At 37.0% G+C, this 14764-nt stretch overlaps 1 protein-coding gene across 1 annotated transcript; it reads left to right on the forward strand.

Moving 5' to 3' along the window:
* The first annotated feature begins 228 nt into the window (after positions 1-228).
* Positions 229-13694, forward strand: LOC132546740 (ubiquitin-conjugating enzyme E2 J2-like). Its single transcript, XM_060210456.1, has 8 exons — positions 229-360; positions 1772-1893; positions 2154-2194; positions 3351-3453; positions 8614-8704; positions 9450-9497; positions 9845-9925; positions 10534-13694. The coding sequence occupies exons 2-8, from the start codon at positions 1772-1774 to the stop codon at positions 10753-10755; spliced, it is 708 nt and encodes a 235-aa protein (XP_060066439.1). The 5' UTR covers positions 229-360; the 3' UTR covers positions 10756-13694.
* The last annotated feature ends 1070 nt before the right edge of the window (positions 13695-14764 follow it).

Consider the following 14764-nt stretch of genomic DNA (forward strand, 5'->3'; position numbering starts at 1 on the left):
ATGAGTTTCAGGGTTGTAAGGTCAATGTCAAAGTTATTATCACTGTTTGAGTCATTGATTCATACTCCATTCAGTGCTTCATTGATGAAATTCTAACTTAGGATTGAAACAAATCCGTGACCGGATATACTGATACACGATTTACGCCAACTGTTCCGGATACAGCTATACGGACTGCAATTTAGTGTCACCATTAAACAGGAAGTAGTAACACATCAACATCAAACAGCGAAGAACGACATGGCGAGTCCTAGTTAGACATTATTTGACATTTCAGTTCAGATTTGCTTTTAAATACACCAGGAAAGCAAATCCTTATTCAGCTATACGTACATGGTCAACTAAGTGAAGAAGACAAACGTAAGTATTTATGTAGAGATCACCGTCCACGATGGATATCAATACATAAACAGCTGATAATCCATATTGACAGATTGTGTGTTACCAACACAGCTTTGCCAAAAGTAAACCAACTGAAGTTTTAGTCTAACTCATGATCGCTAATTAGGGATTTTACCAAGTTAATATGAACCGTCTTAATTGATTAAGTACTCTGGTTTGTCTTGTTGAACCTCAGAATCAAAAAGCAGATGGCCGCACAAGAGTGCGTTAAGCAAATTGGGGCCAAAATGACACCGCATATGAGCCTGAGGGAACTGGTGAAAAATCGAAAGGTTGTTAGTAATGCGTATTGCGAAGTACACGACATTTTATTATTTTTTAGAAGGTACAAGGGTACATCAAAGATATATTGCTTATCTGTTTGAAATATGTCTTTCCCATTTTGTCTCATGAATAATATTTGCTTTGAATTGCATCATTCATTTTTCAAAGCGTTAATTGGCTATATACATAGTAGATTAATTACGCAGAAATGCTATTAACACAATCCAACATTTTAGATTCTAGAGCACTAAGAAGGAACTTACTATTCAGTCTCGAAAATGGCATGTAGTAAATTAAACTGTTAAAATAAAGGGACTGCAATATGTCAGTCGATAGAGTGTACCGGCCCGGTAAGTCTACATGTACATATATAACCTCAGGTGTCTGGTTTGATGCTTCCTACCTGTTGCATTTTGTGTTTCTCAGGAAGCTAAGAAACTAACCAGGCTGTGCCCTCAAGGTACTGCAGATCATCACTTTATCCTAATTCAGAGGTTTTCCCTCTCCATGACTTATCTAGATGTAGTCCCTCTGATGAATGTCTGTGTTCTGGCTATGTGTCATTTACTTTACCCAAATTGCTCAGGCCTCCTTTATATGTTATTCAGTAATTTGCAGCCATCAGCTTCGGCAAGGGGACTCCATCTCAAAATCAATTGATTATATTTAAGATAATGTATCGGATGATTTCCACTTTAGTTAGATATCATTAAGGTACAAAAGTGTTGACCACTAGAAGTGATTCCATATAATTATCAACAGGAAATATTTTATTTTTTAATGATTGAATTCAATTCATATTAACCTGGACCAATATACATTACAGTAATTGGTCCTAAAATATCCAACTCACTATGGGAGAATTTATATTTTCACCATAAAACCCTATATATATTGTGAAAATTGTAATAAAGTCTCTTTTTGTAATTTACCCCGTAATTTGTAAATGAAGGATAAATTACTTATCAGGGTTTATTGTCAATAGCATTACATTTTAATTCTTATTCATCCTGACATAAAATAGTGTGAAATACTTTTTAAGTAGCATTTTATTATTATTTACTTCTCAATGACATAAATAATGTGATTTGTTTTCCTTATCAAGATGGCTTCCAAAAGAGTGAATACTACGGCCACAGGAAGGCTGAAGCAGGACTACCTGAGAATCATGAAAGACCCAGTTCCTTATGTTAAAGCCATACCTTTACCAAGCAATATTTTAGAATGGTATGTACCTAGAGTAATGATATTGGGAGAGTATATAACCATGAAATTAATTGACAGTTCCATTTTATGTGTATAACTGGCTTTAAGTTTGCTATTACATCTCCTTTATTACTTTTAGCAGAGATGTACATATATATATGTGATATATACGTCTCTGCTTTTAGTAGACAAGAATTTGCAACAAAAATTCCTTGTGCAAAAAATATAAGGGTTACCTATGTAAATTTTATTTTATTTTTCTCTTCATTTTTTTCCAAAAGGCATTACATTGTGAGTGGTCCAGAACAGTCTCCTTATGAAGGTAAGGAAAATGAAACTTGATACTCCTGGAGTTTTACTTACTATCTCTCTATGTACCTCTGGAACATTTTATGGCAAAATTGAAGTGTCCTCATGTAACACTGTGTGAATAAGATGACAAGGCTAGTTTGATCCTTTCATGTACATGAAAAGAATTTGAATAAGATGAGAAGGCTAGTTTGATCCTATGATGTACATGAAAAGAATTTGAATAAGATGAGAAGGCTAGTTTGATCCTTTGATGTACATGAAAAGAATCATGTGGTTACTTAACACTATATTGTAGTGGCTTCAACATTGGGTGTCACTGCTTTGTAATCTTCAAAAGAGAGTATCAGTCTGTGATTGGTCAATTTTTTTCCTCTGAAATCTACTTTAAACCAATCATATTACTTTGCTTGTGCCTTCATTTTGGCAAGGAAATGTTCCAGGGGTGTAGAGTTATAGGGTAAGTGGAACCCTTGGAGTAAAGAGGATATGACAGATTATGAGACTGAGTTGAGTAATCTAATTGGCAATAATTGCTAAACTAAGGCCTGTTGTGAGATACTTTTAGCAGTTGTTATAAGATAACAGTATATGATATGAAATGATATCTCACCGATGTTGATTGATCTGAGTTTATTTCATGTATGTCATTTGTAGATAAATATTCATGAATTATCATATACATGAATCGGAGATAAAAATCTTCAGCTGATTGGCTGATTTCAGCTGACTCTCAGAAAATAGATATAGTGTAATTACGGTATACAAGTCTGCATTGATAGATGACATTTCAGCCTTTGGGATGTGGGTGGAGATTTTCATTACTTATGAAGGCATAATTACAGCATGATTCTGTTATCAATCAGACAGGCAAAGTAATTTCATGCTTTTCAAAATTTGAAGATTTTTTTTTTTTTTGGTTGGAATTTTTTTGTCTATTCTTTTTCCCCATGAGGTAACCGTTGAGAAAAATCCCACGGGTTACATTGATTTCCCTCCAATAATGTCATATAGGACCACCGATGTATGTAAGTCGTAACGCCACGTTTCTTGTACTCTTGGTCATGCTTGTAATAGGATGTTTTATATTTATTGTGTGTACTGAAGAAATAATTTAGTGGACATTTTTCCTCAGTCAGGAAATGACTTGCATTGTAATTCAATTTCAGGGGGTATTTACCATGGAAAACTGATCTTCCCTCGAGAATTTCCCTTTAAGCCGCCAAGTATATACATGATCACTCCTAATGGCAGATTTAAGTGTAACACAAGGTATGTTTTCCTCTCTGTATCAACATTTCTCACTAACCTGACAGGGCAGATACCCTACAGAATCACTGTTACCCCACTAACCTGACAGGACAGATACCCTACAGAATCACTGTTACCCCACTAACCTGACAGGACAGATACCCTACAGAATCACTGTTACCCCACTAACCTGACAGGACAGATACCCTACAGAATCACTGTTACCCCACTAACCTGACAGGACAGATACCCTACAGAATCACTGTTACCCCACTAACCTGACAGGACAGATACCCTACAGAATCACTGTTACCCCACTAACCTGACAGGACAGATACCCTACAGAATCACTGTTACCCCACTAACCTGACAGGACAGATACCCTACAGAATCACTGTTACCCCACTAACCTGACAGGACAGATACCCTACAGAATCACTGTTACCCCACTAACCTGACAGGACAGATACCCTACAGAATCACTGTTACCCCACTAAACTGACAGGACAGATACCCTACAGAATCACTGTTACCCCACTAACCTGACAGGACAGATACCCTACAGAATCACTGTTACCCCACTAACCTGACAGGACAGATACCCTACAGAATCACTGTTACCCCACTAACCTGACAGGACAGATACCCTACAGAATCACTGTTACCCCACTAACCTGACAGGACAGATACCCTACAGAATCACTGTTACCCCACTAACCTGACAGGACAGAACCCTGACAGGACAGATACCCTACAGAATCACTGTTACCCCACTAACCTGACAGGACAGATACCCTACAGAATCACTGTTACCCCACTAACCTGACAGGACAGATACCCTACAGAATCACTGTTACCCCACTAACCTGACAGGACAGATACCCTACAGAATCACTGTTACCCCACTAACCTGACAGGACAGATACCCTACAGAATCACTGTTACCCCACTAACCTGACAGGACAGATACCCTACAGAATCACTGTTACCCCACTAACCTGACAGGACAGATACCCTACAGAATCACTGTTACCCCACTAACCTGACAGGACAGATACCCTACAGAATCACTGTTACCCCACTAACCTGACAGGACAGATACCCTACAGAATCACTGTTACCCCACTAACCTGACAGGACAGGACAGATATCTCACATGATCACTGTTACCCCACTAAACTGACAGGACAGAAACCTTACAGAATCACTGTTACCCCACTAACCTGACAGGACAGATACCCTACAGAATCACTGTTACCCCACTAACCTGACAGGACAGATACCCTACAGAATCACTGTTACCCCACTAACCTGACAGGACAGATACCCTACAGAATCACTGTTACCCCACTAACCTGACAGGACAGATACCCTACAGAATCACTGTTACCCCACTAACCTGACAGGACAGATACCCTACAGAATCACTGTTACCCCACTAACCTGACAGGACAGATACCCTACAGAATCACTGTTACCCCACTAACCTGACAGGACAGATACCCTACAGAATCACTGTTACCCCACTAACCTGACAGGACAGATACCCTACAGAATCACTGTTACCCCACTAACCTGACAGGACAGATACCCTACAGAATCACTGTTACCCCACTAACCTGACAGGACAGATACCCTACAGAATCACTGTTACCCCACTAACCTGACAGACTAACCTGACAGGACAGATACCCTACAGAATCACTGTTACCCCACTAACCTGACAGGACAGATACCCTACAGAATCACTGTTACCCCACTAACCTGACAGGACAGATACCCTACAGAATCACTGTTACCCCACTAACCTGACAGGACAGATACCCTACACTGTTACCCCACTAACCTGACAGGACAGATACCCTACAGAATCACTGTTACCCCACTAACCTGACAGGACAGAAACCTTACAGAATCACTGTTACCCCACTAACCTGACAGGACAGATACCCTACAGAATCACTGTTACCCCACTAACCTGACAGGACAGATACCCTACAGAATCACTGTTACCCCACTAACCTGACAGGACAGATACCCTACAGAATCACTGTTACCCCACTAACCTGACAGGACAGATACCCTACAGAATCACTGTTACCCCACTAACCTGACAGGACAGATACCCTACAGAATCACTGTTACCCCACTAACCTGACAGGACAGATACCCTACAGAATCACTGTTACCCCACTAACCTGACAGGACAGATACCCTACAGAATCACTGTTACCCCACTAACCTGACAGGACAGATACCCTACAGAATCACTGTTACCCCACTAACCTGACAGGACACACCCTACAGAATCACTGTTACCCCACTAACCTGACAGGACAGATACCCTACAGAATCACTGTTACCCCACTAACCTGACAGGACAGATACCCTACAGAATCACTGTTACCCCACTAACCTGACAGGACAGATACCCTACAGAATCACTGTTACCCCACTAACCTGACAGGACAGATACCCTACAGAATCACTGTTACCCCACTAACCTGACAGGACAGATACCCTACAGAATCACTGTTACCCCACTAACCTGACAGGACAGATACACTACACTACAGAATCACTGTTACCCCACTAACCTGACAGGACAGATACCCTACAGAATCACTGTTAACCCACTAACCTGACAGGACAGATAACCTACAGAATCACTGTTACCCCACTAACCTGACAGGACAGATACCCTACAGAATCACTGTTACCCCACTAACCTGACAGGACAGATACCCTACAGAATCACTGTTACCCCACTAACCTGACAGGACAGATACCCTACAGAATCACTGTTACCCCACTAACCTGACAGGACAGATACCCTACAGAATCACTGTTACCCCACTAACCTGACAGGACAGATACCCTACAGAATCACTGTTACCCCACTACCCCACTAAACTGACAGGACAGATACCCTACAGAATCACTGTTACCCCACTAATTTGACAGGACAGATACCCTACAGAATCACTGTTACCCCACTAACCTGACAGGACCGATACCCTACAGAATCACTGTTACCCCACTAACCTGACAGGACAGATACCTATCACTGTTACCCCACTAAATCACTGTTACCCCACTAACCTGACAGGACAGATACCCTACAGAATCACTGTTACCCCACTAACCTGACAGGACAGATACACTACAGAATCACTGTTACCCCACTAAACTGACAGGACAGATACCCTACAGAATCACTGTTACCCCACTAACCTGACAGGACAGATACCCTACAGAATCACTGTTACCCCACTAACCTGACAGGACAGAAACCTTACAGAATCACTGTTACCCCACTAACCTGACAGGACAGATACCCTACAGAATCACTGTTACCCCACTAACCTGACAGGACAGATACCCTACAGAATCACTGTTACCCCACTAACCTGACAGGACATATACCCTACAGAATCACTGTTACCCTACTAACATGACCTTAGAGGTACCCCACAGAGTCACTGTTACCCTACTAACATGACTGACAGTAGAGGTACCCCACAGAGTCACTGTTACCCTACTTACACTGTTACCCTACTAACATGACTGACAGTAGAGGTACCCCACAGAGTCACTGTTACCCTACTTACGTGACAGTAGAGGTACCCCACAGAGTCACTGTTATCCTACTAAAATGACAGTAGAGGTACCCCACAGAGTCACTGTTACCCTACTAACATGGCTGACAGTAGAGGTACCCCACAGAGTCACTGTTACCCTACTTACGTGACAGTAGAGGTACCCAACAGAATCACTGTTACCCTACTAACATGACGTTAGAGGTACCCCACAGAGTCACTGTTACCCTACTAACATGACATTAGAGGTACCCCACAGAATCTCTGTTACCCTACTAAAATGACAGTAGAGGTACCCCACAGAATCACTGTTACCCTACTAACATGACGTTAGAGGTACCCCACAGAGTCACTGTTACCCTACTAACATGACAGTAGAGGTACCCCACAGAATCTCTGTTACCCTACTAAAATGACAGTAGAGGTACCCTACAGAGTCACTGTTACCCTACTAACATGACAGTAGAGGTACACCACAGAATCACTGTTACCCTACTAACATGACAGTAGAGGTACCCCACAGAATCTCTGTTACCCTACTAACATGACAGTAGAGATACCCCGCTCTTTTTGTTTCCCACTTACCTGAGAGCTCACCACATTTTATTATCAGGTTACCTTATCTTCATCATGAAATAATGTACTTAAAGGATGTCTAATGAATCACATGTTGAAAAATTTAGCTCTCAGTAATAAGATTTGAGTGTGAAATACAAAGGCAAAAACCACGCTAAATATTACATGTATCTCACATAACAAACTTCTATATCAGGAAATATCAATATCAACACAAAGACATCATATAAACCAATTTAAACTGAATATACATTACAGTATTTATCGGCCAATAAACCCCAGCCTACAATTAAGTCCCCATCATTGTTACAGTCAATGTTGAAATAGTAAGCTAAGAGCAGTTCACAAATAAGCTCTCCCCACACTGAAATATTTTTTAAAGAGCTTATTTTAGGATACATACAATAGTATTTGTTACCCATGGAGATGAGATGGGGAGCAGATTTCTGTATTGAAAAATACAAGGCTTCGGTGAAGGTCATCCCATCTAGTATTCCTATATCAATTCACAGGTAAATGATGCATTGTCTTACGTTGTTGTCATCCTCTGCAATGTTGATGGTATAGACTTTGACAAAGTGTACAATTATTGTGACAGGAAATTCCAATTATCTGAACCCAAGCTTGATGATGTAAGAAAACTTTAGGCATCTTCTACCATATTTATTCTAATAAGTGACCCTAGAGCATGGAATTATTCAGTAAGATGGAGCTAATAGGACAGTCCTGGACCCTGATTCTTGTTAGTACTTTTGTAATTAGAAATAGTGTTCATTTATCAATTACTTGACATGGAGATTTATTTTACAAAGTGGTAAGTCATACATAGAAAAACTGGTTTTGTTCTTTGGGGGTGGGGGAGATGTTTATTAGAATAAATATGGCACATGTGACCTGAAAACATGATGATGATGATGCTTCTATCTATGTGATCTGGAGTTCCTTATCATTTGCCTGCTGTTGGTATGTATTATAGAATTATTCAGTTTGATTTTTGGATTGACAGGTTGTGCTTGTCCATTAGTGATTTCCACCCAGACACTTGGAATCCAGCTTGGTCTGTGTCTACTATACTGACGGGTCTACTCAGCTTCATGGTAAGTCAGGCTACAAACAAACGTAATGTAGGGAGTTTGATTCAAAGGATTTAAAATTTCAATAACTGCCAAAAGTAAACACTGCTTTCGCCAATTCAGTGTATTTTTCTGTCTCTGAAGATGTGTAACCTCAGTTTTGGATCAGGTTGTAAAAATTCTGTCATTTTTTTGTGCTAAAACATGCGTTTTTCATGCACCAGGTTTTAGTGCATGTGGTTTGCACTTTCATGTCTCAACTTAACCAATATAATGTTCATCATGCAGCATGATGTCGTTGTATACCAGTGAATTAGGAAAATCAGGACAACATCTCTGTTGGTTTGGTTGGTTTACAGGCCAACCTTGGCTTTAAAGCCAAGAAAAGTAGCCTTTATAGACAGATGGTCTTATGTAAAGGTGCAGTTACTATGATTGTTATTGAATTGGAACACGAAACCAGTGACCTTTATAGAGAGGTATCTGTTTTATAGCGACAACCTTTATGGACAGGTATTCATTGTATAAAGATTGTCTTTATAGACATCTTAATATTTATATATATATAATACTTATTTTCAATATACAGATAAGAGATGGTCTTTATACACAGGTAATTGTTATTGGTGACTTTTATTGAGAGGTATTTATTAGGTACATACCTATTCATATCTTAAAGGCAGGTTTTATTGTATACTTCTTTCATGCTTATATTTTTTTCTATGCGTTGATTTTTTAAGTCATATTTGTGCTAAATTTTCTTTTCCAGTTAGAAAAGAGTCCCACCTTAGGCAGTATTGAAACATCAGATGCTACCGTAAGTCACCATTAATGTTAAATTGATTTGAAGATTTTATCAATGTCAACATGCTTATTGGAATTTAATGATTTTAAGTCTTTCTGTGCAAAGACAGAGCTTCATAATGAAGCCATCTTATTTGCAATGAAATCACACTTATCAAGTGCAGAAACACGTTGAACTTTCCCTTTGTCAGCGTATAAGTTGATGTTTTATCAGATTTTGATATGTCAAAAGGTTAATATATTGCTTAATGTATTCACATGAATTTTGGCATCAGTACGCAAGCTTTCCTCTTCTCTAACAACTCTTTTAAGATTTTTGAATTTTACTTGTAAAAAATGATATTTCTCTTTCCTCTGCAGAAGAGACAATTAGCAGCAGCTAGTGGGCGGTTTAACCTCAACGACAAAATATTTACTGAACTGTTTCCTGATGTTGCTGAGGTCAGTATAGGTTGTTTTATTTCTCTTCGGTTTCCTGTCAGTTTTATGGAGGGAGGTTGGGATTGGGTAGGTGAGATATAGTGTTACCCATGTCTGTTTGTCCTATCACCTACTGTTCCAAATTGTGGTCTTATCTTGAGATTTGGTTCATATTTACCCTATGGTATCCTAACATCAAGTTCTACACCTTATTAAGGTGTTCATCATTTGAATGTTCAGAGGTTAAATTTGACAACTTCATCATACAGTCATATCTAATATGCATGAGAGTTCGGGCATTCATGTCTTACAGACATATATTGATATGTATGTAATACACGTACAGTTTGATATGATAAAAAAGTCTTACTTTTTAAAAGGTTGTCACGGGGGTGAAAAATTAGCATATTTTAATTGATTCAAACAATGTTTACTTCAGAAGTTTTATAGAATAGACTGGTTGCTACAGATGATGTGCACTTCAAAATTTATAATGGTAACAGGACATGTACAGTGGCAACTTCATACCTGACAGAACAAACTGGAAACATTATACATGATGACAACATCTTGTGGTGCAGAGTGAACAAAACATATATAGGTTGTCTCATTTTCTTACTGTGTTTCAGGGTATAAAAGAGGAACATAGGAAGCGAGAAGAAGAGCTGAAGGAATCTACGAACTCACGACTTGTAAACAATAGATCTAGGTCCTCAAATGGGAACAACAACGACCCCAACCAAAACAACCAAGGCATTATGGGAAGTGCAGTGGCCAACATATTTGTGATAATTGGACTTGCAGCCTTTGCTTACACTGTGAAATATGTGCTGCGTAGTGTTGTTGAATGATATTAACATTTCTGTTATTAACTATCTGCTTCACATTTGGTACTGTAATTACAGGGGGGGGGATGGGGCGGAGCTACAATGAATATGTTTGCTTCAGGACTTACTTAGTTGTAGCCGGAAGCATGCATACCTTGTGTAGGTCTCTGTCCTAAGGATACTCTCTATGTTTACTGAAAAAAAGACTGATATTCTCACAATAACACTTTCGCAAACAAGTTTCTCTCAATTACTGATATCTTTCAAAATTTTCTTAATAGGAGCTCAGGGGTGAATTTTGTTTCTATAAGTGTTTTAAGCAGTTGCTCTCAGTGTGTTTAAAATGCTCAAGAAGCCTTTCAATATCCACTATTCTTTGTATCCAAGCTCTGTAATTTTTACTCCTACTTCATCAACAGCATTATGACAACAGGTTGCAGTGTTTAAAACTAACAACAGACCATCACACGGTCTGCTGAAAGTCTGGAAATTTACATATATCTTAAAGGATGAAGAGTCTGTGTTTTTAGTAGTTTCCAGTGATGCATAGCTAGAGCCTTTGTATTTCCAGAGTGGTATTAGTGCAGATTTACCCCTTTGTGTGGGTACATGATTATACAATATCAAAGGGAGATCACTCAACAAATCTACATAATATGATATAATAATAACATAATGTATCTGTAATGTAACTATTCATTAGATATGAATACATATGGTCTTGTGAAAAATGTTGCTTGATGATTTCTGATCATAAGAAGGACATACCAAGGATTTGCATGGCATTTGTCATTGCAAGTGGTTACATACACAACTATCAAGTCTGAGGACAGCCTGGGTCTGGTTACTGAAGTCCTGAATTAGACTACCATGTCGGGTTTGGTTTAGATTTATGTAGTAAATCTGGTACCCAACAGCTGGCTATTTTAGTGGGGATGATAATTTTTGCTACTTTGCTAACATTAACATGAATGCAAAAACTTTTTCTGTGAAATAATGAAAACTGTGTATTAGATGTTCTTTTACATCAAGATTGCAAAATTCTCATTTGTTAAAATATAATTCAACATTTTACTATCAAATTTCAAAAATTTTGACCTCTGAAAGTTACCAGCTATATTGTTTAAACTAAAATGTTCGCTCTAATCCCAGGTCAAAAGTTACAGGTCAAAAGTCAAGGTTGTAATTTTTGAAGGGTTTGTAATCATGCTATTTTTGTGGATTGAATAAAATCACAAAAGCTTAATTAAATTTAAAAAATGGAATGAAACCTTTGACTGTTTCCCTACTTCAGTGAAAAATAGGTCTGTTTGGCTTTTCGTGAAATTGTAAAAAATTGAACTTTGGAAAAAGCATAGTTACAGTAGTTAGGAATACTTTTTTACATAGATTGGATAAGCCCTGATATATCTATATCTTATTACTGCCACCATTATCAAGGTTGGTAGTGAGTTGCTCTCCATTTTCAACTCTTTGTTGTTCAATAGCATAATTATGTAAATGATGCACTGGTGGAGAAAAATCTTTCTTACTTGTTTATTATCTGAATTACAACTTTGGATTGAGTTTGAGATTTTGTGGTATGATAGAAGTACAATTAATTTTTTCTGTTATTTATTAATTTACCTTGTTAACGAGGAATTTTTAATTCTCTTTAATTGAATGTCATTACTTGTTAAACATCAAAATCAAACATGAGATATTGTTGAAATGCTGGATGATTACCAGTGATAAAAACTCGTCACTATCCAAAATCACATTTTTTGCTTTTGTTTTTGAATCCGTCTGGTTACACTGTAAAATCATATAATCGTGAGGCTCCACTTTCGTGGTTTTCCAAAAAAAAAAAAAAAAAATCCATTTTCGTTGGCACTTGATTTCATTGTTAAATCTTGTTCACAAAATCCACTTGTGCTATAACCAATGTCAACTATAAAAATTAGTTTATTATTTTATGGGCATATATATTTGTGGATTTAGAGTATCCATAAATTAAACAAAAATAATTTCCCACGAAAGTTTATGATTGTACAAAAGGTTAATTTTTGGGGTTATTTTACATCTGTACATAAATCTATACATAAAATCTTTTTTGTTGATTTGATTCCATTTCTTGAGACTCCATATTTGGTATAACATATTTTTAATCCCTTCTTTTGTTGGACAGTACTGGTCTGTATTTCAGTATTGTATATCATAAGTACTTATATTTATAATTATTTGTTAAGACATTTGCTGTTTGTATGACTATATCCAGATATGAAATAACATTTAAATCTATGACATATGTAATGATAATGTTTAAAAAAAAAAACAAAGGAAAACATGGCTTGTTGATCATGGCTGAGCAAATATCAATTTATAATTATTCAGAATTATTTAGAATTCCAGAGTAGTGAAAAAGCCTCTTAATGTCACATTAGTTAATATCACATTTTGGTTAATATCACATTTTGGTTAATATCACTTTTTGGTTAATATCATGTTTCTTGTACAAGTATTGCTGGCATTATCTATCATAGAGAGAATGCACAGTGAAAATGAAATCATATATTGGTATATCCACTTGGTTTTCTGAACAGCAGTAAAGTTAATATAAATAAGGCTGATTTATCTGATTAAAGCACAGAGGTGATGGTTACAGCTTACCAGGTATCTGATTTCCATATCTCTACATAAATATTGAAATATCATTTCACCAACAAAGTACTATTCATTTTTGGTAGAATGAAAAAAATGCTTCACTGAAAAATTTTAATTGTTTTAGGAATACAGTGTTTGTATAAGAAAATATGGCAATTCTTTGTTTGATTAATTACAGCTAATACTTAATTGTGATCTTTGCTTTTTATCAGACATTTTGTATCGTCACTGAAGTGTCAACTTCATGTGATAATGGTTTTGTTTGTTATTATAAAGAAATATTTGTCATTATGATTAAATTGTTGAATGAAATGTATGGAAAACAATCAAACTTGTTTTGTTCTTGTATGTGTTCTTGATTTTGTTTGGGACCTCACCCATACATTTTTTCTGATAAAGAAAAGCAATGGAAATTTGACCATTTTTGTATAGGAAACAAGATGTGTTTATGAATCATAATGCCCTTAGTTGCAACAAAATTCTGAAGTTGGACATTATTACTATTGTGTAAGGCATATGATAATCACAACACTTGAGTCTACATTGTGGTAATGATTTTTGTTTACTTTCAAATGTAGGTCAAATGTCATGGTCAAGGTCACATGGTTAAAAAGTTTAGTACCACCAGAAAGGTCTTGTCACAAGGAACACATACCAAATATGAAAGCCATACCTCATATGGTGCAATAGTTATGGCCAATGTTAAAATTTTTCAAATGTAGGTCAGAGGTCACAGTCAAATGTTCTAAAATTTTTGTCCCACCGGAAAGGTCTTTCTGAAAAGAAACACACTTTGTAAATATGAAAGTGCAGTAGTTATGGGCAAGGTTAAAGTTGACAGACAAACAGCACAAAAACAATATGAAAATATATTGCAAAACCAAAATAAATATTTGTCCGTACTGGGACTACTTAATTTATCTGCCTGTGCTTGGAATCTTACTTAAGATAATGCCTTAAAAGTGTCTTCACCTTACTGTTCTGTAGTGGACAATGTCCAGATAAAATTCTTGCTTTGCTTCATGTTAAAAAGTTCAGCGAAAAAAGGGAAAAAAATACTGCAGCGCCAACAAAATTTAAATAGTAGAAGTGAAGATGTCTGCCAAGCAGCAATTTATGATTCTCCAACCAAACTCAAATTAATCACAACATGGAACAAAACTAGATTACTACTAAAATTTGACAAATACAATTACTGACTGTGGCAAGAGAAAATAAACAAGAGAAATAATCTGAGTTGGGTATGAAATCTAGAAAGTTAAACATGTGTATGATATTTCTTAATAATTAGGGAGTTATTTACAACCCACCATTCACATTTGTATAAAATTTAGGTTTTTAGAAAATAACTTATTTTCCAAACATTTTCCAGTGAATTGTTTCATTGTTG

This window comes from Ylistrum balloti, unplaced genomic scaffold, assembly GCF_031769215.1.
Source record: "Ylistrum balloti isolate Yb309-2 unplaced genomic scaffold, AGI_CSIRO_Ybal_v1 Utg369912, whole genome shotgun sequence".
Taxonomy (NCBI): Eukaryota; Metazoa; Mollusca; class Bivalvia; order Pectinida; family Pectinidae; genus Ylistrum; species Ylistrum balloti.

Coding starts and splice junctions, on each gene's coding strand:
- LOC132546740 (XM_060210456.1), top strand. CDS start 1,772: ATGGCTTCCAAAAGAGTGAATACTACGGCCACAGGAAGGCTGAAGCAG. Junction 3,454..8,613: donor AGATTTAAGTGTAACACAAG/GTATGTTTTCCT, acceptor TTGGATTGACAG/GTTGTGCTTGTCCATTAGTG. Junction 8,705..9,449: donor CGGGTCTACTCAGCTTCATG/GTAAGTCAGGCT, acceptor TTTCTTTTCCAG/TTAGAAAAGAGTCCCACCTT.